The sequence below is a fragment of the Scardinius erythrophthalmus genome (genome assembly GCF_964197995.2).
Source record: "Scardinius erythrophthalmus genome assembly, chromosome: 3".
Classification (NCBI taxonomy): Eukaryota; Metazoa; Chordata; class Actinopteri; order Cypriniformes; family Leuciscidae; genus Scardinius; species Scardinius erythrophthalmus.
In genome coordinates this window covers 20945478-20972198 of record NC_138223.1, presented here as the reverse complement: position 1 = coordinate 20972198, position 26721 = coordinate 20945478, and the positions used below count along the sequence as shown (strand labels likewise).

General features: G+C 35.9%; 3 protein-coding genes across 9 annotated transcripts; 2 read left to right on the top strand and 1 right to left on the bottom strand.

Annotated features, from left to right (window-relative positions):
* Nucleotides 1–281: 281 nt before the first annotated feature.
* On the top strand, nucleotides 282–9346 carry trmo (tRNA methyltransferase O). 2 transcript variants are annotated; one of them, XM_081360938.1, is made up of 7 exons: nucleotides 282–592; nucleotides 688–842; nucleotides 1112–1286; nucleotides 6836–6993; nucleotides 7872–8408; nucleotides 8488–8716; nucleotides 9042–9346. In XM_081360938.1, exons 1-7 carry the CDS (start codon nucleotides 504–506, stop codon nucleotides 9049–9051), a joined length of 1353 nt encoding a protein of 450 aa, XP_081217064.1. In that variant the 5' UTR covers nucleotides 282–503; the 3' UTR covers nucleotides 9052–9346. The 2 variants fall into 2 exon arrangements, with proteins under 2 accessions (XP_081217064.1, XP_081217065.1); XM_081360939.1 differs by lacking the exon at nucleotides 9042–9346 and having other exon boundaries at nucleotides 340–592; nucleotides 8488–8855.
* On the bottom strand, nucleotides 9076–11359 carry hemgn (hemogen). Of its 2 annotated transcripts, none has more exons than XM_081360940.1 (5): nucleotides 11218–11359; nucleotides 11049–11115; nucleotides 10489–10579; nucleotides 10014–10336; nucleotides 9076–9888 (listed from the first exon to the last, which is right to left on the bottom strand). In XM_081360940.1, exons 2-5 carry the CDS (start codon nucleotides 11104–11106, stop codon nucleotides 9764–9766), a joined length of 597 nt encoding a protein of 198 aa, XP_081217066.1. In that variant the 5' UTR covers nucleotides 11107–11115; nucleotides 11218–11359; the 3' UTR covers nucleotides 9076–9763. The 2 variants fall into 2 exon arrangements, with proteins under 2 accessions (XP_081217066.1, XP_081217067.1); XM_081360941.1 differs by having other exon boundaries at nucleotides 10501–10579; nucleotides 11218–11348.
* Nucleotides 11360–12745: 1386 nt separating this feature from the next.
* anp32b (acidic (leucine-rich) nuclear phosphoprotein 32 family, member B) lies at nucleotides 12746–19274 on the top strand. Of its 5 annotated transcripts, none has more exons than XM_081360934.1 (9): nucleotides 12746–12893; nucleotides 14011–14081; nucleotides 14226–14445; nucleotides 16223–16372; nucleotides 16455–16577; nucleotides 18010–18196; nucleotides 18304–18416; nucleotides 18499–18568; nucleotides 18672–19274. In XM_081360934.1, exons 2-9 carry the CDS (start codon nucleotides 14044–14046, stop codon nucleotides 18764–18766), a joined length of 996 nt encoding a protein of 331 aa, XP_081217060.1. In that variant the 5' UTR covers nucleotides 12746–12893; nucleotides 14011–14043; the 3' UTR covers nucleotides 18767–19274. The 5 variants fall into 5 exon arrangements, with proteins under 5 accessions (XP_081217060.1, XP_081217062.1, XP_081217063.1 ...); XM_081360936.1 differs by having other exon boundaries at nucleotides 13996–14081; nucleotides 14344–14445; XM_081360935.1 differs by having other exon boundaries at nucleotides 12748–12893; nucleotides 14344–14445.
* Nucleotides 19275–26721: the final 7447 nt, after the last annotated feature.

Below are 26721 nucleotides of genomic sequence, written 5' to 3'. Positions count from 1 at the left end.
GAAGACCATCAGTAATGATGCTGAAAATTCAGCTTTACCGTCACATGAATAATACTTAAAGAAAAAGAAAAAATTTAATCTGTATTTTAATAAAATAGGTACACATAAGAGACTTCTTTCAAAAACCTTTAAAAAAATCCTTGTCATTGACATACACAAATAATTTTCCTCGACTTCCAAATTTGACATTTATATCAAAGAAACCCATGAGATTCTTTGGTATTTTCCCTTTTTTTAGTGGTCAGTAAGGAATTTAGTCTTAGATGGTCTGTGTTGATTGCACAGTAAACAGTAGATGGCGGTACGGTACTAAGTTACACCAGAAGAAGATCATTCCTTGAAAGTAGTTGGTCGTCCAACATTTTCCTCTCGACAGCGAAACACGTGTTCGTATTGCAGTTGCTTGCAGTCAGTGAAGCAAGAACAACTGATGAAACAAACCAGTTTACCATCACATCAAATCATTTCTGAAGTGTATAAGTAATACAGTTAGTATCACTAAAATGTCGCCATCATTGTGTAGTTGTGCCGAACAAATAAGAAAACTGACACAGCAGGCATCAATAATGAGAAGAGAGATCAAAAATCTCAGGTAGGTTCTCAAATCAGCATGATTGTCGTATATGAGATAAGATTATCCTGAAAATGTGATTCCTTTATTCATTTATTGGTTTGTTGATCAAACAGACAGCAGATTGATGGATCCATACGAGCACATAAGAAGCAGTTGTCATCTCTTCAGTCCATGCTGACAGACTGTATGAAACATGATGACAGATTACAAGCAGTGAGCAAAAGCCCATCGCAGAGCCCCGGTGGAATTAATCAATTATTAGAACAAGGTAAAATGAATCTAATAGCACTTTCACTTTTGATACAGCAGTCGACATTTGTAGGCAGCATTTGTATGTGCTGCACTTTGTCAGAATTGGATGAATAAACCGTCATAGATGATGTCAAAGCTGTCACTCTTTTTGGGTCCAGATGTTGTCGTTGCCACCATGTTAACAAACCTAAGTACTATTATTGAGGCTGTGGTCATACAGCCTTGTTTTTATGCCATAAAAATATGTCAAAACCATATGTGTCTGTCTTTTAACGTACATCCCAGGGCGTATTCAGACGGTTCCTATTGGATATATCAGCTCATGTTTTGCAGTCAAAACTGGCACTCCACGACAACCCACAATATGCAGTTCTTCACGGGCCAGCTTAAAGATTGAACCATCGGTCTTCAATAACCCTGGACATTCTTTAGTTGGATTGGAACAATACTCCCATATCTGGTATGTAGAAAATAGGATTGCAGTGGTATACCGGTTTTCATGGTATCCTAAGGTATTAAAAATTGCTTATCTAGAATATTGACATAAATCTGAACAGAGAATTTCATTTGCGCATACACATCATCTCCTTTCCTCCTCGACTGCCCGTCAGATTTGCCAACTTTCATCACAGACAGAAATCAAGAAATCCATGCTGCTATAATAATCTGATCTTGGTAACAAAATAGTATTAAAAAAAAATATACTCCCATGTTGTCTAAAAAAAAGTACATTTGACTGTTGAGGTGCAGTCACATTAACACCATTTCACAGGCAAAAAGCTATAATGTAGCGATGTATAAAGCACAGAAGTCAGTCACTTACAAACTAAGCAGCTTTTTGTTTGTCAACATGGCAAATCCGCTTGACCAACTTCAACCTGTTGCTAAATCAGTGTGGGGAAAACTTTCCTCCTCGCTCAAAATTATATTATAAAATATTCCTGTTGAAATTATTGGATTTTGCTCACAAAAAAACTGCAGAACAACAGTAAATGTGACACTTACTTTTTAGAACTAATTTCTTTTGTTCTAATTTCTTTTGTTCACATATCTTTTTTATTTATTTTTCAAAAGGCAGACTTTTGTACACATACTTGCATTAAAAATGGTTTCAAGTTTCAGTCATAATGTTCAGCCTGTCAATGTTCTTAAGGGTAAGTGTCAATGATGTATGTAGCTTTTATAATAATAACAATTATTGTGTAATACTGTATACTGTGAAACCATGATATTTTCTGAGACAGTTACCATTCCATGAAAATCTCATACCATTGCAAGCCTAGTAGCAAAATGGTCAGGGTATATTCTGGCAAACCGTTTGCCAATCACGTCTAGCAATCGGCAAAGCAAACTGTGGCACACGCCATTTACCAACAAGCGATGGGTAATTCGCAAAGCACAATGTTATTTTCTGTTTCCCCAGCACGATACCATAGAACGGCATAAAGTAAGAGGTTTGAGAAGTAAGAGGCGGGGCACCAGTTAAAAAAATTCCAAAGTTAAAGTTCACGCAAACTGGTAGCCTATTAATAGACCAGGTTTAGTCAAATATTGATTGTTTATAGCTGAATTAGTTATAGGCTATATAGCCTACAATTATACACAACCGATTTTATTGGTTTATAGCCTACAGCAATCCTACGCATGTAGGCTACACGTCTGGTACGAGTTTATGAATGATCTATCACGCTGTTTGGCCGTAGGCTAGCCTACTACAGAAATATTAAGTGATAACGATTTCAGTAACAATCAATTGGATAATGTTTTGATGAACTTACGAATCAAGTTAGATGAAGTTACTGTAAAAATGTATTCGTATAGCCTAGAGCTCAATTCACATCGTTTTCGTTTAAAAGTTTTACAAAAAAGTCATATAAGCTTTATGGCTAGACGATATCACGAAATATGTTGCTGATAAATGATACACTGTTTGAGAGTTAGCCTAGTTATATTAAATTAATTTACCCGATATATCAGTGCCACTTTTAGTGAGCAATGAGCATGACTGCATGAAATTACTGGCATGTCAAAGTCTGATATAGACAATATATTTTCCGCATGCTATGCATGGCTTCGTAATTTTACTTCATGCTTCTTCGTTTTTCCATTAGGATCTGTGAATAAACACAACATCGGGATTTTACACATGGTGTAGGCCTAATTCACTGTAGGCTATTTCAGTAAAACATCAGAAAACATCTTTATTTTAAAGCAAAACCACCGTGACAAATAAGACCATAATAGGCTACCAAATAGAACACAAGCCCTGCATGGCCATTGGGTTTTGTGCGTAAAATGGGAATAAAAACCGCGCAGTGCTAAAATGTGAAAATAAATAAAGAAATATATATTTTTTACTAAAACAGATATTATGTCGATCTTTAGGTTATGCAGATAGCTATATGTGACTGTTAATATTTGAAACCATTTTTATATACATTACACGCAGATTAAAACATGAACACACAATGCGGGGGTAGATAAATAAATAATTGGATTTTTAATGTCACAGTCGTAGGGCCTATGTGTCAGGTTTTAAAATCATCGGTGCCGTCACCAAGAGTTTGTTTGCAGCCGGTGTGAAAGCACAATGGGCACGCACGCGCAGCAAACGCTCTTTCCGACGCGCCACTCAGGCGTGCTGTATGAAACCGGCCTTAAAATAATTGTAATGTGGCGATCGGGTGCGGATATCTATAAATCAGAGAAAATTATGTTGCGGGTGGGTGGCGGTGCATTATTAATTAGAAGCAGCCGATTCGGGTGACGTTAAATATGATCCGCGCATCTAATGTAGGCCTATTGAGAGTGAGGAGTCACGTGCCGACTTGGGTTGATTTGGGCGGGGTCTGAGCCTGTCGGCCATGATGGAAGGAGACGCTATCGGTTGCCAGGGGCAACGCCTTCAGAACTACACAGAAGCGCGACTAAACATTCCAGAGCTCTTTCATTTTTGCGCATTTATTAGGCTATTATTATTAGGCTATTTATTATTTCAGCGGGACACAGACTGATCTACGAATACGAAAAAGAAAAGGAAGAAAGTAAAGCAATGCAAAAAGATAAAGCAAAAGAAAAGGGACCTTACAGGAACAAGCTCACACCAAGCGCAAAACAGCGGTATTTAGAGAAGATAACATATAATTCGTCTTGTGTTGACCTAACGGGCGATCTTTGGTCTTGTGAATCTTGTTCCCTGGCCAAACTGAGGGCTAAGTGAAATTTCATAACTTTATATTTAGGCTATTTAACTTTACCGTTGTTGTAATATTAGACTAGAGCGCTGACTTTGTATGTTTGACTGAATCGTTTGCTTTATTTCTTATTGTATAGCTTCTTGTACTTTTTACTTATAGGCTACTTACTTTTATAATGGCTATTATTGATAAAACTGAAATTCAACAAAAAGAGACAGGGTTTAGTTTTTTTATTATTATTTTTTTTTATTACAGTGATGATCAGAGTACAAATGCACATTATATATTGCCTGAACCATATTAATAAGTTTAATATTTTTAAAATTTAAACGGAAAGAACAATTTAAATATAACAATTTAAAAAAAAAAAAGTTTTGTTATAAATATGCTAACGTTACATGTAGTGAATATAATAAATATGCGTTGCCTGAACCACATTTGTGTAATGTTTAAGATTTCTTTAAATGAAAACGAAAAGAGGCAGTGTAGTGTTTTATAACATATTTCGTTTTATTGTTGCCTAAAATGTACATACAGAGTGAGATAACCGGAGTAGCAGAGCGAGCTGAGTGACGCGCGTCCTCGGGAGTCATTCTCCTGAGCTGCACTTGACATTGAAGTCCGAACTTTGCGTACTTGCTATTGAGAAATGCCTAATGTCGGCGCTTGGCTTCTTGTGACAAACACTGGAGCAGTTTTTACTTCCAGGCATGGTAAAACAGTGCGGAATTGCGAAAACCTCCTCTACTACCGAGTTAACAGCACACGTAAACAATGATGTTTTGCCGCTGGAATCCTGCCAACATGGCGGATCGAGGGGAGGGGCTCTATACCGTGACGACAACTCCTCACTCTCAATAGCCTCAGTATTAAACGATCAAGCTTTAGATGATTTTTTTCCACAGAAAATTAATGACACAAAACCATTTAAAACTTACCATACATAGCCTACATGAAATAATAGCCTAGAATGCGTTATGCAATGATTTAATAAATTATGTTGGTTGGAAGTCTTATTTCTCTGATGATTGGCTACACTGAATTTCTGAAAATTTCTATAGTTCATAAAACGTCTTAAGTGTGGCTAGGCTACCCTGTACCATCTGGAAGCTTTACAGCATGGCCACCAGTTTGAGAACCACTATTAGGCTAAAATCTGTGTTAACGGACTTTACAATTATATTACAAAATGGAGGTATGAACTTAGATATTAAATTCGATATTTTATTAAGATATTACATAAGAATGGGGTTGCTCATGCCAATATCTTATATCGTTGGATTCTTTATTGGATTATAGGGGAGAGCGGGGCACAAAGTAACGCTTTTTGACTTTCTCAGTTTGTGTAAATCTACTTATGGTTCAGAGTATTTTTTTTCCCACATTAATTTACCACATGTCTTCTACAATTATGTGTTTTTGTTTTATTAATACAGTATATACTTTTTTCTTGATATACCCCGAAAGAATGGAAGTGAAATGTGACATGCCCCATAGGTAGGGTACATTGTAACATGTGTGGGGCACATTGTAACATGTGACCATATGACAGCTTAAAATGTTATCTGATCTAATAAAAAATATATACAAAACAAACTAAAATATTTTCTAAATAAAATAAATTAAAAAACGTTCTCATAATGACAATTTTTAATAATTAAATATAAACTCATTTTTGACTTTTGACTACGAACACATGAAAACACAGCTATACAACATAGTTCAAAACAAATAAATAATTAGTAATTTCTGAACATTGACTCTCAGTCAGTTATCACCTTTTTCTCACGTTTTCTCAATAAAATTAATAAAAGTATAGAATATAATACCATATTTCTAATAGGGGCACATTGTAACGCAGAGTGACAACATGCCCCCGCCTGCACAACTGGGATTTAAACCCGGCTAGTGTCTTCTGCTAGTTAGCGAAGCATTAAACAACTATCTCAACTGTTAAATAACATCTTAGAGATTAAAATAATATCAGATTTGTCTAATTTTAAATAAACACAAAAAATAGAGATGAAAAATTAATTTAAGTAAGAAATTTACTTTTGCTATGGTTTAATAAATGTCAATGGATATCTTCCAAAAAAAAAATATATATATATATATATATACACAAAGTTTCGTCATCCAAGCATGTGCGGAAGTATTTAAAACAAGCGTGTTACAACTAGCCCCGCGTTAGGTTGTGCCCCGCACTCCCATAGGCTATATTCTATCTATGTTCCAAATATAATTGCGTTCTACTAATTCAGCTATAAACAATCAATATTTGACTATTAAAATATAGACCTTGTCTATTAATACCTGTTTGCGTGAACTTTAACTTTGAAATTTTTTAACTGGTGCCCCGCCTCTTACTTCTCAAACCTCTTACTTTATGCCGTTCAATGGTATCGTGCTGGGGAAACAGAAAATAACATTGTGCTTTGCGAATTACCCATCGCTTGTTGGTAAATGGCGTGTGCCACAGTTTGCTTTGCCGATTGCTAGACGTGATTGGCAAACGGTTTGCCAGAATATACCCTGACCCAAAATCATAATGTTCACCACCGTCCTCCGAGCTTAGCTGGACGGTTAGGACAATAGATAGAATAATTTAACTGAACTGCACTTTTTAAATAGCAATGTAGTGTAGGAGATAATGTTGGTCATTCAAAATCAAAAGTGAATGGGTTTAGCCGTTAGAAGTACCTAGATAATGTTTCTAAACAGGCCTGACAAGTGGCCAGACCTAATTAATGACAATTGAAAGTTAAGTACACATTTGTGTGAACTCTTTTGTCTTTTTCTTTCACATTCTCAGGATCATTTTCCTTTTCCATAAGAATGGGCAAATGAGCTATAAAGCCAAAGTAAAGCCGCCCCGTCTGAATGGCCAGAGGGTGGGGGTGTACTCTACCCGCAGCCCCCACAGGCCCAATGCTTTGGGACTGACTTTGGCAAAGCTAGAAAGAATCACAGGTACCACAGTTTGACTGGACTTAATGAGCTCTAGGACAGCGGTTCTCAACCTAGCAAACTTCCAAGGGGGCATCAAAATGACTATATTGTGTATATTAATAGATTCTCTAAAAACTCCATGAGCATTTTATGAATAAACATTTTTGTAGTTATGCTTAGCTCAAAAAATATTTTGTCAGAAAGAATTTGAGTGAAAAAAATTCTTATCCTTAATCCTTATCCAGTAAATCACGAACAACAGGAAAAGTCTTGGGGCCTTTAAATAATGTTGTGAACAATGAGGGGCGCCAAAAAGCTTGAGAACCACTGCTCTAAAAGATGATTGTCATGTGTGCAGTGTTATTTACAGTATGTACTATTGTAATATTTATTAATATTTTGCAATAGCTTTTATTTTTATATTTTCAGTGTTCAGTTTCAGTTCAGTTTTTAGTTTGTTTTAGCAAATTTGTTGTACTTTTAATCACATTTATTTCTTTTTAGATTTCTTTTTATTTCACTTTTAGTAATAGTAGTACATTTCTTTATATTTTATTTTAGCTTTATTTCAATTGACAATTTATTTTTAATAGTTTTAGTTGGTTAACAACAACTGTTAACTAACCAGTTGGTTGTTGTGTTTGTATTATAATTACTATTATTATTAAATTAACTTGGATAGATTCAATATATTGTGCATTGTAAGATTTTTCAGAGGAAACAGTGATAACAGTGACTTTTTATTTTCACTTTAGGCCATTATCATCATCAATCAAAGCTTTAATGAAACCGAACAATGACTTTCAGCTTAACGGGACAGCTAGTGTAGCATCAAGTTGGTCATAGTCAATATGATAGCCTCTTTAATATAAGTAATCAGTTATCATTTGCTTTTCAAGGGGATACACTTCACTTGACAGGGGTTGATATTATCGCTGGAACACCTGTCCTGGACATCAAGCCGTATATTCCAGACTATGATTCCCCCAAAACAAGAACAGATGATACCAACAGTGAATATAAACAGACATCATCATTCACAGTCCCGATGGATCTAGGTGAAGAACCAGACACCTTAGAGACATCATCTGAACCTTCCTCGGAGATCAGTGTTTGTCCAGCCGCTGTTTCAGATTTCTCTTCTTCAGAACGGTCTGGATCCAGTGAAGTGACTGGTGTACTTGAAGAAGTTAAAAACTATCTCAGACAGCAACAACTTTTCCCTGAGAATCCAGATGAAGACAAAAACACGGATACTCCTGAAGGCACTTTGGTCGGTACAAACCCTTTAAGTTCATCCAGTCTCAGATTTGGCCATGAGGACTACAGTACTATCGCAGCCTGGGTCAGGGCACCTCCTATCAGTAACCTAGATGTGCGATTTACTGGAAATGCTGAAAAAGAGCTCAAAGAGTTTCTTCCCTGCGACAGTACAGGTATTAGATCATTCTGATACCAGAGTGGTTTTCTAATCAAGGCAATTGTCATTTGTCTAATTGATTTCTTATTTAATAGACCGCACAAGACCAAAGTTCCAGTTCTTGAAAGGACCAGATGAAGCAGTGGCTGCTATCCACGGCATTTTGTCAGCTGACCCCAGATCAGTATATCGTCGCACACGTTGTCAAGACCGCCTGTTCTTCTTTACCCTGGATACAGCTGACATAACCTGCTGGTTTGGAGATGGTTTTGCAGAGGTTGTAAGAGTCAAACCTGTGCAGAGTTCAGAACTCACAAATATTGTGTGAGTTTTATGTCAGATTCCTGCACTTTCAATGAAAATTACTTATAGGATAGTTCACCCAAAAATGAAAATTTCATCATCATCAGTCATCATTTACTCACCTTCAAAACTTTGAAATGTTTTTTGTCCATATAATGAAAGTCAGTGTTCACCAAAGCTGTTTGGTTACTAACATTCTTCAAAATGTTTTTCACATAAGAAATACAGTCATGTATGTTTAGAGTGGCATGAGGGTGAATAAATGATGACAGAATTTTTTGGGTTAGCTACCCTTTAATTTGTATAATTGATTTTTTTTTCTTTTTTTTCTGTGTACTAATAACAGCAGGAAGTGAAGTAAATGTCAAACCAAACTGATGCAGCATACAAAAAATTTTAATTTTAAAACCTTCACAAAACACCTGAAGATATTGCTACGGGTTGGCAGCATCGACTTTCTATAGATTAACATACTGTGCTCAACAAAAATGGTTTGAAACTGTATTACTAGAATTTCATAGTTTAACAACATAATAAAATTTGTATTTTAATCATAGTTTGTGTGTTATTTGTTGCATTTTAAAATTTGTTGAATATGTGTCCAGTGTACTGTTTACAAAGTCTTGCAAATAAAATTGATTCTCATATGAGGATGATGGATCCAATGAATAAATTGCTGTAGACAAAGACAAAATATAAAACCCATTTATTTTAAAGTAAGTTGTACAAACAACCTAATCACAGATTATTTGTCATAGAGGTTAAAAGGAAAATAGCATTTTTTTAATAGTTATTTGGTATTTAAAAGTTCTATTTTACAATCACCAGGGGGCACAACAGTGTTATACTAGTCTGTAACACAATTTCTTATTTTTATTTTATTAAAATAATTTGGACAGAGTATATTGAAGAGTGGCTTATATACACAGAAACATAAACAATTTTAATAAATATACACTTTTTCTTGTTTCAGGTTTTGAAATCCTTTCAGCTAAAGTAAATATAGTAAATGAGTTAGTCACAATGCTTGATGTTTTTTTTTTTTTTTTTACTGTAAAAAATAGATACTCAGATAAGTAAATTCTCAGAAAGGCTTAGGCTGTCTGATTGAGAAGGACCGGGTGGTGGGAGAAACGCCGGCTTTGAGACTTCACTTTGTTCAGGCACATCAGCAAATGGCTGCTCACTATCACCTAAAAAACAACATGCATTCATTTGCGTTGACAAATCAATATATAAAATGCTTAATTTTACAAATGAATAACCCAGTAATTAATGAAACCACTACTGAAAAATGTAGGGCCATTTCTCCAAATACCTGTATCAATGATAAGGCTTTTTTGAGGCATGTCTTCCTCCTCATCCGGCCCCAGATCCTCAATCAGAAACTCCTCGAGAGGTTTTTCACTTGCTGCTTCCACAGACACCAGCTCTGGTTGTGGCTCAGCTGGTTGTATAGGCACTGTCTCTGCTATCGTGGGTAATACTGGTACTGTGAGAGGAAGTGTGACAGGAGAAGGATCTGTTTCCTCAGCCAGACCAAGATCTTCTGGAATAACTATGGGCTGTTCTTTCCTTGGTCGACCTTTCCTTCCTGGGGTACTGCTGGTCCTCTTTTTCACTCTTTTAAGGCTTTGTGCCCTGCAGTCAATGTTAGGAGACATTATTTGAGCGAAATTTCCAAATTTGTGGATCTGCATCACAGTATCACAATGTGAGTTGAATTGAAAAAGAAATAATCAGTGCACAATAGCCTTTCCCAGTGCTTTTATTGGCCTCATTCAACACTTTACCCATAAACCCACTGGTTGGTTGCCTTTTCCTCTGCCTCGGCTTTTCGTTTCTTCAACAGGTCTCTGTCTCTCAGTCGCAGCCGAATTCCACCTACCAAACAAACAAATCACTCAGTCCTTTGCTGTTTTGCCTGCTGCAGGTTTTAGTTTACTTTGTAACAGTAGCTGGCACCAACCAAAAGTATTCAGAATTCAGGTCATGAGTGTATAAAAGAGCTGCTCAATGCATGTTTCAGACTAATGTGCATTGATATATGATCAGTGTATCATGGTAATTATTATGGCATTTCAAATATCTCATTGCAACACAAAAATAAACATCTAGTTCATAAATATCTTAAAAACGCAGGGAAATAAGTCTTACAATCCTTAAGAACAAAGAACTAGGCACAAAAGGTTTTCTGTTCTTGATACTGAATGTTTCATCTATACCATTTTAGTTTCGTTTTTTTTTTTTTTTTGAAAACTTAAACGGTCACTAATATACAATCTTAATGAATCGATAATGAACAAATTCAGGTCATCAAGCTGTTCTTGAAGTTTTGATACAAAAGTCATACCTTCATCAGAATCTTTTACTTCTGACTGCAGAATCTCTTTCTCCAACATCTCTTCCATTTTGTTGTCCTGTCACATGAATATGAAGTATTGAAATGACAGGGCTGAAAAAAATATGTGCCCATTTACTCTTCCTGCCGCTAAGAGAATAATTATCTGGTTAAACATTACCGTGGTGCTGGGAGAGTTCTTGCAGTTGTGCTCTTATCTTATTTGCAAAGGTGGAGGACTTGGCACAGTACTCACAGAAGAAAGTAAAAAAAGGAGGTCATGATGCTGGCTGCCTGTGCACTTTTCTGACTGTTTGCCTGTCGTCACGAGAGATGACCGCTATTCTTGACTTGGTCAAGGGTCATAGACAAACATGTAGCTAAATGATCAATATAGGCCAAAACTAACAAAGATTAATTTATAGGTTTAAATTAATCTACAGTAGATTGGCTTAGACAATAATAATTGTATACTGCTGAAGATCTATTTATCATCTTGAAGAGCCGACTTATAAGTAACTTAAAAGGAGTTGAGCAAGGATATTCACTAAAGACACTAAAGTCCAAGACGGACGCCTGGTGCTTCAGACACTTTTGTAACATTTTGGGAAAGTTCCTCGAATATACATCCTAACGTTCTCTATTTGCTATAGACAGAAAAGTTTTCTGTAGCCTATATGTTCAGTTTAGGTTTTGAGAACGTTCTCTTAACCTAACCTTCTACATATCAATAATCACTTTTCATGTCTTCTATTCCTTTGTTTATTGTTTGGTGAACATAAGTCATGGATCTCATAAAGCAGGATGTTTTGGGAGATTAAAATAATTGAATTATTTAAAGATAAATTATATTTATATAATATAAATTATAAAAAGGTAGCCTATGGTTAATGAATCCACACAAACCGACTCTCTAATTCTTAGTATTGTATTGAGAAGACGTTTAAAAAAGAAATCCCACCCACAATAAACTATCCCTTTTGAAAGAGAAAACAACCATGCTGACATTAAGGGCATTTCTTTATTTCCATGTTATTTGAATACTCAAAAAGTATAAAGCTCATGCCCTCTCATTTTATCTCTGCTGCTCACTGGGTGTGTTCACAATCAGGTCCAAACATATTGAGTTCTGCTGCCCCGCCATTTAGATACTGTGCATGACTTCTCCCTGAACAACTTTGAGGTTAATGAATTAAAAATGGACATAGACAATTCATCATTTATATTAAAATGATTTAACCTTTATTTATAAATTCATTACACTTTTGGCAACAAATTACTTTCCCCTAGCACTTTGTTGCCTGCCATTAAAATGAAATACTTCATTTTCTTTCTCTCACACTGGTATAATGTGGTTACCTCCACCATCATAACAAAATAACAGCAACAGCGAACAGCATTTTAATATCAAGACGCCTTCAGAACTGCTGAAGCCTGTATGTGGGATATTGCATTATTCTTCATGAAGAAAAGCCTACAGTTCTTTGTAGGATAAAATAAATGTTCAAAGATGTCAGTAGTCAAAGAGGCTATGGGAGGTTTTTGACTCTACTATAAACTGGTCTTTATTTTTATTTTACTGGTTTATTTTGGGTTGTTGTCATCCTGGAGCACTGAAATATCACAAAAATAAGAGAAAAGTGTTTGCACCGCATGCACAGAGTACAAAACAGCCTCATATTCTTTGGTCTTTATGCAACAGAGCAATCATTGGTCTTAATGATACCAATAAGATGGCTGACCCTGCAAATCTCCTACCATGTTAAAACTGGGTCAGGGATTTTCATAATTCTGTTCTTTTATAGTATTGAAGTACTATTATAGTACTATCCTGCAGGGAAACTGTCTGTCTAATAGGTGAGCTTTGACCGCTGTTCTTCTTTGTCAATACAGTTTGTTCATGTCTGGCTAATGAAGTCATAATTTGTTGTGAACAGTTGTGAATGATGGAGTTGAGATTGACTCTGTGGCCTCTTTGGTCCTTGCTGCCTTGTGTGCTTTATAGTTTGCTTACATAGGACTGTTTTTTTATTTAAAGTACACCTATTTGCATATGCTTTTGTAATTGTTATTTAGTTATTACTCTTGGTTTCACTTAATTTTTGTCACAACGTAGAAGCAAAATGATGCCCTCTCCTGGCAAGATCCTATATTGAACAGCAAACAATGTTTATAACCTTATAACATTAACACAAATAATGCAAATAGAAAAAAAGACACAAATATATTTTAATTTTGTAATATATTGTATAAAATATATCAACCCGATTAAAATCATACAGTTTTGAGGCATATTACTATAGTAACACACACACAGAGATTATTTATCTGCAATAGCAGCAACATGGGGGGGGGGGGGATATTCATTTTGAATAATTTAATAGTTGGTGTAAATAGTCTAGTGTATGAAGTGATTTGCTTCCCAGACACTGTTAACCTAATGAAATAAATATAATGGAAAGAATACAACAAAGTACGCATAATAGGGAAAATCAAGTATAAAATATATATGACAATAATAAGAACACTCTACCGCACACTATTGACTTTACTCTATTTTACTCATAAAATAAAGTCAATAGTGTGCGGTAGAGTGTTCTTATTATTGTCATTCAAGTTCGTTCCTGCAATCTACCTGCACCTAACCAGGCTGTGTTGCAGGTTGAACTGGAATATAAAATATATATATTGAATATAGTTGATGAGAGAACACTCCATTTGACAATATTTGGAAAAAATTAATATCTAATATCATCTCTTTAGTGAAACATTTACGATACATTTTGGATTTAAGATCTTGCTGTCTGGTGTTTTTTTTTTTTTTTTTTTTGCAGATATCATTTGAATATAAAATAGCTATCAAATTGGCTGTCTGAGCTAGAATAACTAACTTGATGTAACAAGGAAAATCAAATGTTGATGTTTACACGTTTTAACAAAGATATGGCATAAAAAAAAGGCCATTTTGTCCCAGCCAGAAAAACAGGGTTCTGCTTGTTTCCCCAAGATGATGAAATATATGGAACCTTTCCAACCCATTTTACTGTAAGTACAAAATGTTGACAAACTTCTCATGTCACATAAAGGCAAGCTACTGTAATGCAGCACTGCTGTCGTTGATCTTGTTTGTGTGGTTGCAGTGCGCGTCGTTGGCCAGAGATGGCGCTATTGAGTATATATTTGTTTCAGTGCCGTTTCCCTCCATGGTTTCTGCTCTCCCAGAGTAACTTGGCGCTGGGCTCAGATCATTATACAGTCCCATATTCTCCCTCCATTAAGGCATCTTTCTACCTTTTGGGCTAAACAGAAATTCCTCCAGAACCCAAGAGGGAAGAGTCCAACTTTTGAGGGCGATATGGACATGAAAAAGAGGATTCATTTGGAGCTGAGGAACAGGACACCATCTGATGTGAGTAATTTTGAGCAAAACCTTTAGTTTTGTGCCCAGCCATGCTAGCTGGGCTACTTTCTACTTCAACTGACCTGTGTGTAGTAGTTTAATGGTAAGCACGTGTAATACCCCCCGGCACAGAGAAAGTACTGCGTGTATAACGTTAGATTCACAGCATTAATGTTGTCCATTCGTCTTGTTTTGATATGAAAGGATCCTGAATGTGTAAGCTATACCGAGTAACGTTAGTTTAGAAAGCTGAAGGCATTATTGCAGCATTTTATGCCCCCCATGCTGGATGTGTGTATTCATGATCTAGCATGCTTTTATGCTTAATATTTGCTCGTTTTAACATCGGCGTGGTACGATATGGATGGGATGGTTTATTTCACCGTGGTGGCCATGTTTGTTGCTAACATGAGGCGCCCTTTATTACATCCACTTAAACGCTAAAGTAATAAACCAGATATATCTGAAGATAACCATACACTAACACACTTTCCTAAATACAGTCACATTTTGGTCTCCATCACACTACAACAAAGCTCTTCCTTTCCTACGATGTTCAGGAAGAGTAATAATACCACCGGTTCAGTAAGAAAAGTAAATATGTAATTTGACGAACACAGTCGCATTATTAATTTTATTTTTAAGGGCATCGAGGCTTATCGATTATATGAATAAAGTGATATAAAAAAAGTTTCTTTTTAAACTGCAAAGAGATTATCAAAAGTAGTCTTTAACTATGTAATATAACACATGTATTTGTTATTAATGAGATGGTGTTGAGTTTTATTCGTTAAATTGTTGCTGCTGCGAGACACCGATTCCCGCCATTACTCCCCACGCGTCTCTACCGATTAAACTAACGCGTATACTCAATAATTACTCGCGCTGGTGATTTTCAAACATTTTAAAGATGTAGTAAGTAGCATGACGTCTGCAAAGACGAAACGAGCGACTGAGTAAAAAGAAGCTAACGTTACATGTGCTAGTTTGGTTGGACAACCCGGTGGAAATGTATAAATTCAGTTATAAAATCAACAAAACATCGCGTAAAATATGATCATGTAAGTTAATCCGAGTAACCGCATAGAATCGGGTTTTCGAACGCAGCGTTCGAGTTTTGTTTAACATGTAGAGTTTTCCTGTCAACATAGTGTATCTGAGGAGGCGCCATGTTGTCATGAGAGAAAGAAACTCTCCATTTTTGTCTCACTAATTTCCGCTCTGTCTTCGTCTTTCGCAGCAGGAATACGCCATCGACATATCGCTTCCATCTTACACAGGGGCTTTAGTACCCTCCATTTGCAGTTTGTCACACAAAATTTCACAAAAAAGACGGTGGTGTCTTTCGGATATGTCCATGTTGTCTGGCTGTCGGCGTGTAATCTGCTGTTTTCTCATTGGTGACTCGCTGCGACAGTGAGCCATCGGGCCATACAACAGCAGCAACCGCTTAAACAGTGTTCAATGATTTTTCACGTTAGATTATTTCCTAAAATCTATATAAACATATAAGGTAACTCAAGACGCCCCACCACTCTGTAAATACAAGTTGTTTGCAAAACACATTATTATTATTTTTCAGTTGAGAAACTTTTTAACCAGCATAGTTTGTCGCCTCCATTGAACATGTCTATGTTAGCCAGCGTGTCCAACACCCCTGTTTGATCAAATTAGTTGCACTTACATACTTTCATGTTATTGTTGTTGTATTTTATTAACACGTTAGTTACAGTAGTTACAATAGTTACAGTATTTACATTTTTGCTCTTGTGTTGGATCCTTCTAGGTACGAGAACTTGTCCTTGACAACTGCAGATCAAATGAAGGGAAAATTGAAGGCCTCACAGCAGAATTTGTTAATCTTGAATTTCTAAGTTTGATAAATGTTGGTCTTCTCTCAGTTTCCAACCTTCCTAAACTTGGAAAACTTAAAAAGGTAATAACACACTGTGTTTATTGATCTCTATAGTACAAAGTTATCTTTGTGCTCTGACATATTTATGTATTTTCATTTTCAGTTGGAACTCAGTGACAACAGAATTTCTGGTGGCCTTGATGTTTTAGCTGAAAAACTCCCCAATCTAACACATCTAAACCTAAGTGGCAACAAACTAAAAGACATCAGCACATTGGAACCTTTGGTTTGTACAGACTTCCTGTCTCATGAACTTGCATATAGTTTTCCACGTTAAAGTTTCTGCAGCTTAGCCTTATTGAACCTATTCATTGATTTGCATTACAATCTGTCAGAATTACATCTTACTTTTTGGCCATGTAAATATCAGTAACTGCACCAAATTTCATATTTTGGATCTGTTTTGACCTCTGAATGAAATTTAGTTTTTTTTTTTTTTTTTTCTCCTCTCATATGATCTCCTGTTTTGTACAATATTGACTATAACAGTCTGATGTAGCCTATCAAATGTGATATTCGACACATGGAAACGTTTGTTTTGTGGATTTTGTTTTTAGGATTTTGTCTAAGGGTTCAATAAACTGTATTTTTACGGATAGTTATTTCATGTCAGGCTTTACAGGGTTAAAGTGACCTAAAAATAAAAATGCCCCTCATGTAGTTCCAAACCTGTAAGGCTTCTGCGGAACACAAAAGACAATATTTTGAAGAATTTTGGTAACCAAACCGTTATGGTTACCACTGGTTATGTTTCCGTCCAAAGTTGTTAATTTAAACTGCGCCAAATTGGAATATTGCATAAAACCTTTGCAAATAAAGCACGGTATCCATCCATTGAGCCGAGGAGAACAAAATCGTCACTTCCTGATAAACTGGCGCTAAATATCACTAAGAAAAATGGAAGTTGCTGCAGTAGGAGAAGCCACTGTATATAATAATTTCATATATAATAAATTACTTGCATCTTAAAGCGCGCAGATGAAACACAATAAACATGGTATCTTGATTTCGGTGGCAGATGCTGCTGTTTGGGAACGCAGTAATGTAAGAGAGTTCTGGGAGGTAATTATACTGAACCACTTTGACAACAGAACAACCAAAACAGCATTTCAGATGCTGTGCAACAAGGTCGTTTCGTCTAGTTATGCCGTCCCATCGCAAAGTCATGTCTTTTTCTTTTCTTTTTTTTCGCATCGAGAATTGGAAAATCGGAAAATTTCAATTAAATCGGAATTTATTCAGTAAATGTTTTTCCACGATAGTTAATGCGCATGTTTTCTTATCGGAAAAAAAAGTGTATCCGACTCAATTAAGTTTTTTTATTTTTATTTATTGCCATTTTGGTGTTTCCATCCAGTGTTTTTATTTTTATTTTTTTATTCAATATTCCAAAATGCGCATAAAAATAGGTGGATGCTACTGACTTCCATTGAATGGCCAAAAAAGACATTTCTCAAAATATCATGTTTTGTGTTACACCTAAGAAAACAAAAAAGTTTTTCCAATGACATAAGAATGAGTAAATGATGTACATTTTTGATTAACTATCCCTTTAATTGTACAAAAAATTTGAGCTGTGTTCCTCATCAAAAATGAAATGAAAATAAAACAAATTATGGAGTTGTACAGTTTTGTGATTGATCTGTTCATTTTGGCAGAAAAAACTTGACCATTTGAAAAGTCTTGACCTTTTCAATTGCGAAGTCACAAACTTGAATGACTACCGGGAAAGCGTCTTCAAGCTCCTTCCGCAGCTCACATATCTGGACGGCTACGATATGGATGACCGTGAGGCGTCGGACTCTGACGGAGAAGCTGATGGAGTCGATGATGACGATGATGAGGGTTGGTGTGGCCAGCTCTGTTTCAGTGTTTAAACAGCTGTTTACTTTTCTTTTTTTTAATTTTTTTTTTAGGGTTACCAGTGTTAATTTATGTCGCTTTAATTACAGAAGGAGAAGAAGAGGAGGATGAGGAGGACTTTGATGAAGAGGAAGATGACGATGACGATGAAGATGAGGTTGAAGGCGAGGAGGATGATGAGGATGGCAGTGGAGAGGATGAGGTACGCGTTGACTTTTATGTGTTGATTTATGGAGACTAAGAACACAGAAAACCTATTTAATTACATGGCTTGTTGCTTTCAGGAGGAAGACTTTGGTCGGGATGGAGAAGTAGAGGATGATGAAGATGATGACGACGATGATGATGATGAAGGTGAGATATTCAAATGAACCTTTTTCTGATTTTATGGCATCCTTTAGTTCTGTTGGTGTCCAAGCAATTTTTAAGTAAGTAACATTGTTTTTCTCTCGCTCAGTCGAAGTGCAAGGAGGAAAGGGTGAGAAGCGAAAACGAGAAGCCGATGAGGAGGATGATGATGATGATGATGACGACGACGACGAGGATGATTAAAAGCCAATGAACAACTCTGTTACCAACCCTTCCCTCTCCTTCCTTTCCAACAACTTGGCTATCCCATCAACCTTTTCTCTCCCCCTTACCCAAGCGCTAAGCTCCCTGTGGGGGCAAGACTGTACCGGACGGGTGGAGCTGTTCATATGGAGCCTACGAGCTGAATTGAAAGCCTTCTGGGTCGGTGGCTTACTCGGCATTCCACAAGTCCACTGTCAATCCCCTGCCCGTTTGTGTTCCAAAAACCTTTGGGGACTGGTATTTAGTTTTGGGTCTGTGCTTTTAATATTTTGTTGAAAGTGTTTTTCTTTCTTTCTTTTTTCTTTTGTTGACATTTCCTACCCCTTTAGTTTTTGTTCCAAATTTCCCAATACGATTGCTATAGCAACTGTGTGACAAGCGGGCCATAATTTTAGTGTGGCAGCCTGTGGCACAAATCAAGGTTGTAGCTACATTTTTACTTTCTGTAAGACAAAAACTTTGTAAATAAAATAACATTTTGTGCTTTGCTCGCTCTCCTATTTCTCTGTACTTTGTGTAAACATTTATTTGATGACAGACAATGAGAGGTTGAGGACTTGTGCATGTTTTAAATAACCATTACCTGATACTTGTAAAGCTGCAGGGCAGCTGGAAAGATAGATCTTTTTTATCTTTTTTATCAGATGCACAATTCATGATGCAGTCACTTATTTTCCATTTCCATTTAATAATTTTCTTAAATGCAATCAAAACCAAGTGAGAGGAGATCATTCCATTCAGGTTCATTCTTCACTGCTGAAACATCATGACTTTTAACTTTTGAAGTTATTGGGATCAAATAGTTATGACTAATAACCTGTAACATATTCAACATGCAGTGACAAACTAATAAAGCAAATCTGAGGCCCTACACAAATCCAACCAGGAATCGGAAAAACAAAATATAACTGATATTTTTACTTTATAAATTCTTGAAATTTTGTTAGAAGTCATTATCAGCTTATGATGAATTCCTCTAACATGGTGCCATACATATGACCCTATCGCACTACATAATTATTTGTGACTAGCTTATTGTGGTCAACATTAATACGAACATTTTATGAATAATGGACTAACTTACATGTGCATTCAAGAAAAATGACTGGATTGTGATCCACAAGCATAGTTATTAAGGAAGATGTTTTCATTTATAGTCCAATGGTTACTTCCCAAAATAGGTTTACTTACAACAAAAACAAAAATGCTATTGAATAGTATAACTTTTTTTGCTCAGGAAAAAAAATACTTAAGTTTTCACAATGGGAACATGCCATTAAATAGCCCATTAAAGGCTTGTTAGCGAAAGTTGATCGGTAAAAAAGTTAAATATCAAACATAAATGGTAGCCCCACTAAATTTTATTGTACTGCCCTAACCGAACATTGTGTTCAACAAATTTTATGAATGTACACAAGCCCACGTATGAACAATACAACTTGAGACTCGAGAGTTTGCCCTGACCTGACATTTATTAAAATACGTATGTCTTTAAATCACAGTTCAGGCATGAATGTACCTTCATTATATAGAAGACCCTTTCTCACTGTATTCCAGTGTGATCTTGTGTTCACTTATTTACTCAATGGCTTTAGCAAATATATGATATCAGTTAGGAGCAATTGACAATTCACTTAATATCAGACTTTTGTCTCGTAATCCTATTGAGGCGAGAGACAGACAGTCTGAGAACATCCCTGTGCAACAGCTGTAGGTTTTTGGAGCTTTAAACTCCTGTATTGAAAATACAAAAATTATTCCAAATTGCTTTCACCAATTGAAAAGTGGTTGTGTTTCCTTTCACAGCCACATCTTTTGGTTTCTGTCATGGTTACACAAAAATGTTGTGTAGTTCTATAAACAGGGATCATGTAGGACCCCTGCTGGACAGGGGACAGGTCAGTGTACAGTCCTACTTGTCCTGTCAAATATTCTACAGGAACAGAATTGCCTTCAGAATTTGTAATATACCCGTCCCATAGTAAAATATAGATTGTTTATATGGTTTGTGCAGGACTTATTTATTAATATTTTATTACCATTTTCAGTAGGAATCACACAGGATACACCTATTTTTGCAAACATGGACAAACCGGGCATCCAAAGGGCTCAGTAAACTTACAAAAGGGCCACAAGATGTATCCACAATGATTAAAAAACAATAATAATAAAATAAATACATATATAGACGAAAATGTTAAACAGAAAATCCACATATTAATGCAACGTGCAATATACAGTAACATGCATATTTTCCCATTCTGATTTACTTGTATTTTTGATCAAATAAATGGGTAAGACACATCTTTTTAAAATAAAAAAATAAATAAAAATTATTCCACTTATACAGGTAGTGTATTGAAAATTTAATGTAGTGTATAGAGGCATATTGTCATCACACTCCCATAATTCACACTTTGATTCTAGACTAAAAAATAACTAGATACAACCGTTTACTTCCAATGTGTATTTAAATTCATGTTTTATTTTACGCAGTCATATTCCCTGTGTGTGTGTGTGTGTGTGTGTTTGTGTGTGTGTGTGTGTGTGTGTGTGTGTGTGTGTGTGTGTGTGTGTGTGTGTGTGTGTGTGTGAATTTAAGTGTTACAATAAGATGAATTAGCAATTAAAAGGTATATTTTTGAATGGAAATAACATGCATTTAATAAATTGCATACTATACTTTATTCAACTCATTTAGACCATTATGTCAAAGCTGTGTGTATTTGTGAGACAGGCACGATTATCATCCAAATTGTTTGGAAAAGGATACCAGATAAGTCACAATTCATTTTAAATGTGAGTAGCAGGTGGAACAGAGGCTGATACAATCCAGTGAAATTTCCACAAGTAATAGAGAAGGGTGATCATGCATCTGTGTGTGTGTATGTGTGTTGCTCCCAGTGAATTAACTAATTTTAACAGATACATTTGATTTTTAAAAATGTATTATTAAATATTGAAATCAATTAAGACTAATAAACATTAGAAGTATTGTTCATTGTTAGTTCATGTAAACTAATATTAACAAATGAAACTTTAAAGTTAATAATTTGCTGATTTTCTATCAGAGTTAGTACTGGCTGCAGATAAAGTTCTAATTGTTGGTCATTTTAATATCCATGCAGATAATGAAAAAGATGCATTGGGATTGGCATTTAAAGACATTCTGAACTATATTGGAGTTAGACAACATGTCTCAGGACCTACTCATTGTCGTAATCATACTCTAGATCTAATATTATCACATGGAATCAATGTTGATGCCGTTGAAATTCTTCAGCAGAGCATCTCAGATCATTATCTAGTCTCGTGTAAACTTCATTTAGCCAAAGCTGCAAAGCCGACTCTGTGTTACAAATATAGCAGAACTATCACTTCTGCCACTAAAGATTGCTTTATAAATAATCTTCCTGATCAGTTTCATCTCCTCAGCATCCCAGATAGCTTAGAAGAACTCGATGTTGCAACAGAAATGATTGACTCTCTTTTTTCCAGCACTTTAGACACAGTTGCTCCATTGCGCTTAAAGAAGATTAAAGGACGTGGTACAACGAGCACACTCAGGCCCTTAAGAGAGCAGCCAGAAAAATGGAGCGTAGCTGGAAGAAAACAAAATTAGACGTTTATTGCATTTCATGGAGAGAGAGCACGATTGCGTACAGAAAGACCTTAAAACAGCTAGACCTGCTTATTTTTCAACACTTTTAGAAGAAAACAAACACAAACCTAGGTATTTATTTGAAACAGTGGCTAAATTAACGAAGAATAAAGCTTCAACACCGGACGTTTCCAAACAGTAATGACTTTAAAGGTGCATTAAGCAACTTTTCATGTTAAAAATACCCGTTTTCTAACCCATACATGCTTAAACAATTGCCTGATGGGCTGAATGAGCCCTTCTCTGATCACTGAGATTGTCTCTATAATCCTGTAAAGTAAAATAAATAAGAGGGATTCGGGCCGGAATTTTAGACTGGGCGTGACGTCATGCGCGTTCACGGCACTCTCACATAGCTATGTCTGGTAGGTTTGTGTATTCGCCGGCATTCTCCGTAGAAGATGGATTGTAAGAGACTTGCTTGTAGTTCATTTCAAACACCAACGCAAACTCCACGTAAGATAAAAAAAACTTTTGTCTAGTGAGCGTGCACATCTCTGGCTGCAGTTTCGCTTGCCGCCAGAGGTGGCATAGTTCTGCAAAAACTCAGAATCTTGCTTAATGCACCTTTTAATAACTTCTTTACTTACAAGATTGATAATATTGGAGAGAAAATTATAACTTTGCAACTGTCTACTACAGTATCGCATCAGGCAGTGCATTGTAGTGTCATAGTCATTCAATGCAAATTTCATTCATTGCTATAGGAGATGAAGAATTTACTAAACTCGTTAAATCATCTAAATCAACATGTATGTTAGACCCTATACTGACTAAGCTATTGAAAGAGATGCTTCCAGAGGTCATAGATCCTCTTCTTAAAATCATTAATTCATCTTTGTCACTAGGATATGTACCGAAAACTTTTAAGCTGGCTATTATTAAACCTCTTGATCCAACTTGATCCTAGAGAATTAGTCAACTCTTACGAAAAAGAAGTTTACTTCAAGTTAATTTTATGAAGTATACTTAAGTAATGTTAAAGTATATTTTTAAGTATACTTTATGTAGTAAGTATACTAATATCAATGTGTACTTGTAGTAAACTTGTAAGTGTATATTTCAATATTGCTTGGGACTAAATTGGCCCACTTTTAGTATATAAAAGTATACATTTAAGTGTATTATAAGTGTAAGAAAATTAACTCTAAGTACACAACTAGGTTTCTCATTTGTAATGCATCTGTACTACAAGTGAACTTATAAGTATACTAGTAGTTTACTATTTTAATACAAGTAGTACATTTTTTTAGTTTATGAAAGTACACACTGAAGTGTACTCTCAGTAAACTACTAGTTTAGTAGTTTATACTGCAAGTATACTTGTAAGTTTTCTTTAAGTGAACATAACATTATACTTATAGTTTACTATTTATATATTATTTTTGCACTTGCAGTATACTACTATGTTCAAATGTAGATATTAAAAAATACCTTTAACTGTACTTTAATTTAAAAAACAACAACATTTTATTAGCTTCATGCTTTTTTTTTTTATCAACACTTGTATGTCGGTAAGTTTCAAGAAAAGGCAACATTTTAAACAAAAAAAGTTGAGAAAATCACATTTTTGTCAAAGACTACGCCTTGATCAGATTCAGGACGATGATCAAAACACAGATGGAGTAGATCGAGTCCAACACCCCCAAAGCTTCACAGTCGTTTTCTCTTCATGGATTACGCTTCATTTCATTTGGTAATATTAAGCAGTTTTGATTTACACGCTGTTTAATGTTTGATGATCACGTTATTTTACATTTGAGAGAGCAATCTTATATTACTTCCTTCAGATTCTTCTTCTCCTGTATCTTGATCCGGAGATTCTGCACTAAGAGATGTGTCATAGCGCCCCCTACCGTATAACAGTGAAAACATGGATGGCTGGAAAATTCAGTCAATGGTGGAGAAAAGTAGAATTAGAGTATAATTCCTATACACTACCAGTGGACTATCCTACAGAATCAGGTACGCAGAATTAGAAACATATCTTTTTTATATCAATATTCTAATCAATATTTTCAAACAATGTAGGTTTCATAAGACGGTATATGAAAAACGATGTAAAAAAAGTATATTTAATTGGCTACTCGATCAAAAGAGTTAACACAACTACAAGCCAAGTATACTTTGACTACTTAATACTTTTAAGTATATCTCGATCAAAAGATTGAGTACAAGTACTGGCCAAATATACTTGGACTTTTCTCTCAGTATATGTCAAGTACACTTAAGTGTAATTTTAAGTATATTTCTGAGAAGTACATAAAGTATATTTTTGAGAAGTATATAAAATGTAGACTTAAAGTATACTTTCTTATGTTTAGTTTAAAAGAAGTATACTAATAGATCTCAAATCTACCTTTTCTGTCAAAATGAATAGAAAAGGCAGTAGCCTATCCTCACAACTATGTTCCTTTTTAGAAAGAAATGGTATCTGCAAGGATTTTCAGTCAGGATTTAGACCATATCATAGTACCGAGACAGCTCTCATTAGAGTTACAAATGATTTGCTCTTATCATCCGATCGTGGTTGTAGGCTATCTGTCTATTAGTGTTACTGGATCGCTGCATTTGATACCATCGACCACAACATTCTTTTAAAAAGACTCGAAAATGATGTTGGCATTGGTGGAAGTGCACGAGCATGGTTCAAATCATACTTATCTGACCGTTATCAGTTTGTAGCAGTAAATGAATGTCATATCGATCAAAAGTTCAGTATGGAGTACCACAAGGCTCAGTACTAGGACTGCTGCTGTTCACCCTGTACATGCGGAAGCATGCGCCCCGACGAAAAGCACCAATTCACAAAATTAACGGAATGCATAGCTGATATAAAAATTTGGATGACTATAGTAATTTCCTACAACTTAATTCTGAAAAAACAGAGTTTCTAATTATTGGGCAAAACACCTCTGCACGTATTAACCTAGAATACTGTCTAACAATTGATGGCTGCTCTGTCAAACCTTCGTCGACGGTTAAGAACCTGGGTGTGCTCTTTGATACCAGTCTTTCATTTGAAAGCCACGTTTCTAGTATCTGTAAAACCGCATTCTTCCATCTTAGAAATATATCTAAATTACGACATATGCTTTCAATGAAAAATGCGTAACAGTTAGTTCATGAGTTCATCACCTCAAGACTAGAATATTGTAATGTTCTACTGGGTGGTTGATTAATAAACAAAGTCCAGTTGGTCCAAAACGCTGAAGCTAGAGTTCTCATTAGAACCAGGAAGTGGTTTTCCACTGTGTAAAAGTTGTACCTGTACCTGCTTCCAGGTACTTTTTTTCGTACCACCTCCGGCGAGGTTCTATGACCATATTAGCCCCGTTCTGTCAACACTGCATTGGCTCCCTATTAAACATTGTATACATTTTAAAATATTGCGGACTACTTACAAAGTACTAAATTACTAAATGGTTTAGCTCCCCAGTACTTGAGTGAGCTGTTAACGCATTATAGTCTTTCATGTCTACTGTGATCTCAAAATTCTGGCCAGTTGATAATACCTAGAATATCAAAATCAACTGCAGGCGTTATATCCTTCTCCTGTTTAGCACCAAAACTTTGGAACAGTCTTCCTAATATTGTCCGGGAAGCAGACACACTCTGTCAGTTTAAATCTAAACTAAAAATGCATCACTTTTACCTGGCATTCATTTAGAACATTATACAAAATCTATTATTCAAATCAGTTAAATGGTTATTAGGCTGCATAGATCAGGTCAGCCGGAATCGGGGACACTTCCTATAACACCTGATGTACTTGTTACATCATAAGAAGAATGGCATCTACGCTAATGTTAGTCTTTCTGTTTATTCCGAGGTTTACTGAAGTCATCCGGATTCGGGCCATTTCCAGATCAGATGGTGGACCTGCGCCTGGACACGACCACAACGCATCCCTGAAGTACCAGCCTCATCAGACCTGTGAAGGCCTCATCGACACGACAGCCATCGGCACTAATCCTCAATAAACTCGTCTCCATGCCGCCGTGATGACTCCGACTTCCAACCAGATGGAACTGTATAAATATTCTGAATGTTCTGATTCAATCTGACTTCTGACCTGTAATGCTGCCTGAATCATAATCATACACTGTTCGTTCATTGGCCAGAAGAGAACTGCCCCCCCCCCGACTGAGCCTGGGTTCTCCCAAGTTTTTTTTCTCCACCACTGTTGCCTTGGCTTTTGGCTTGTTTAGTTGGGGACATTTAATATTCAACAATATTATTGATCTGCCTTACTTAAGGTGGACGATGACGC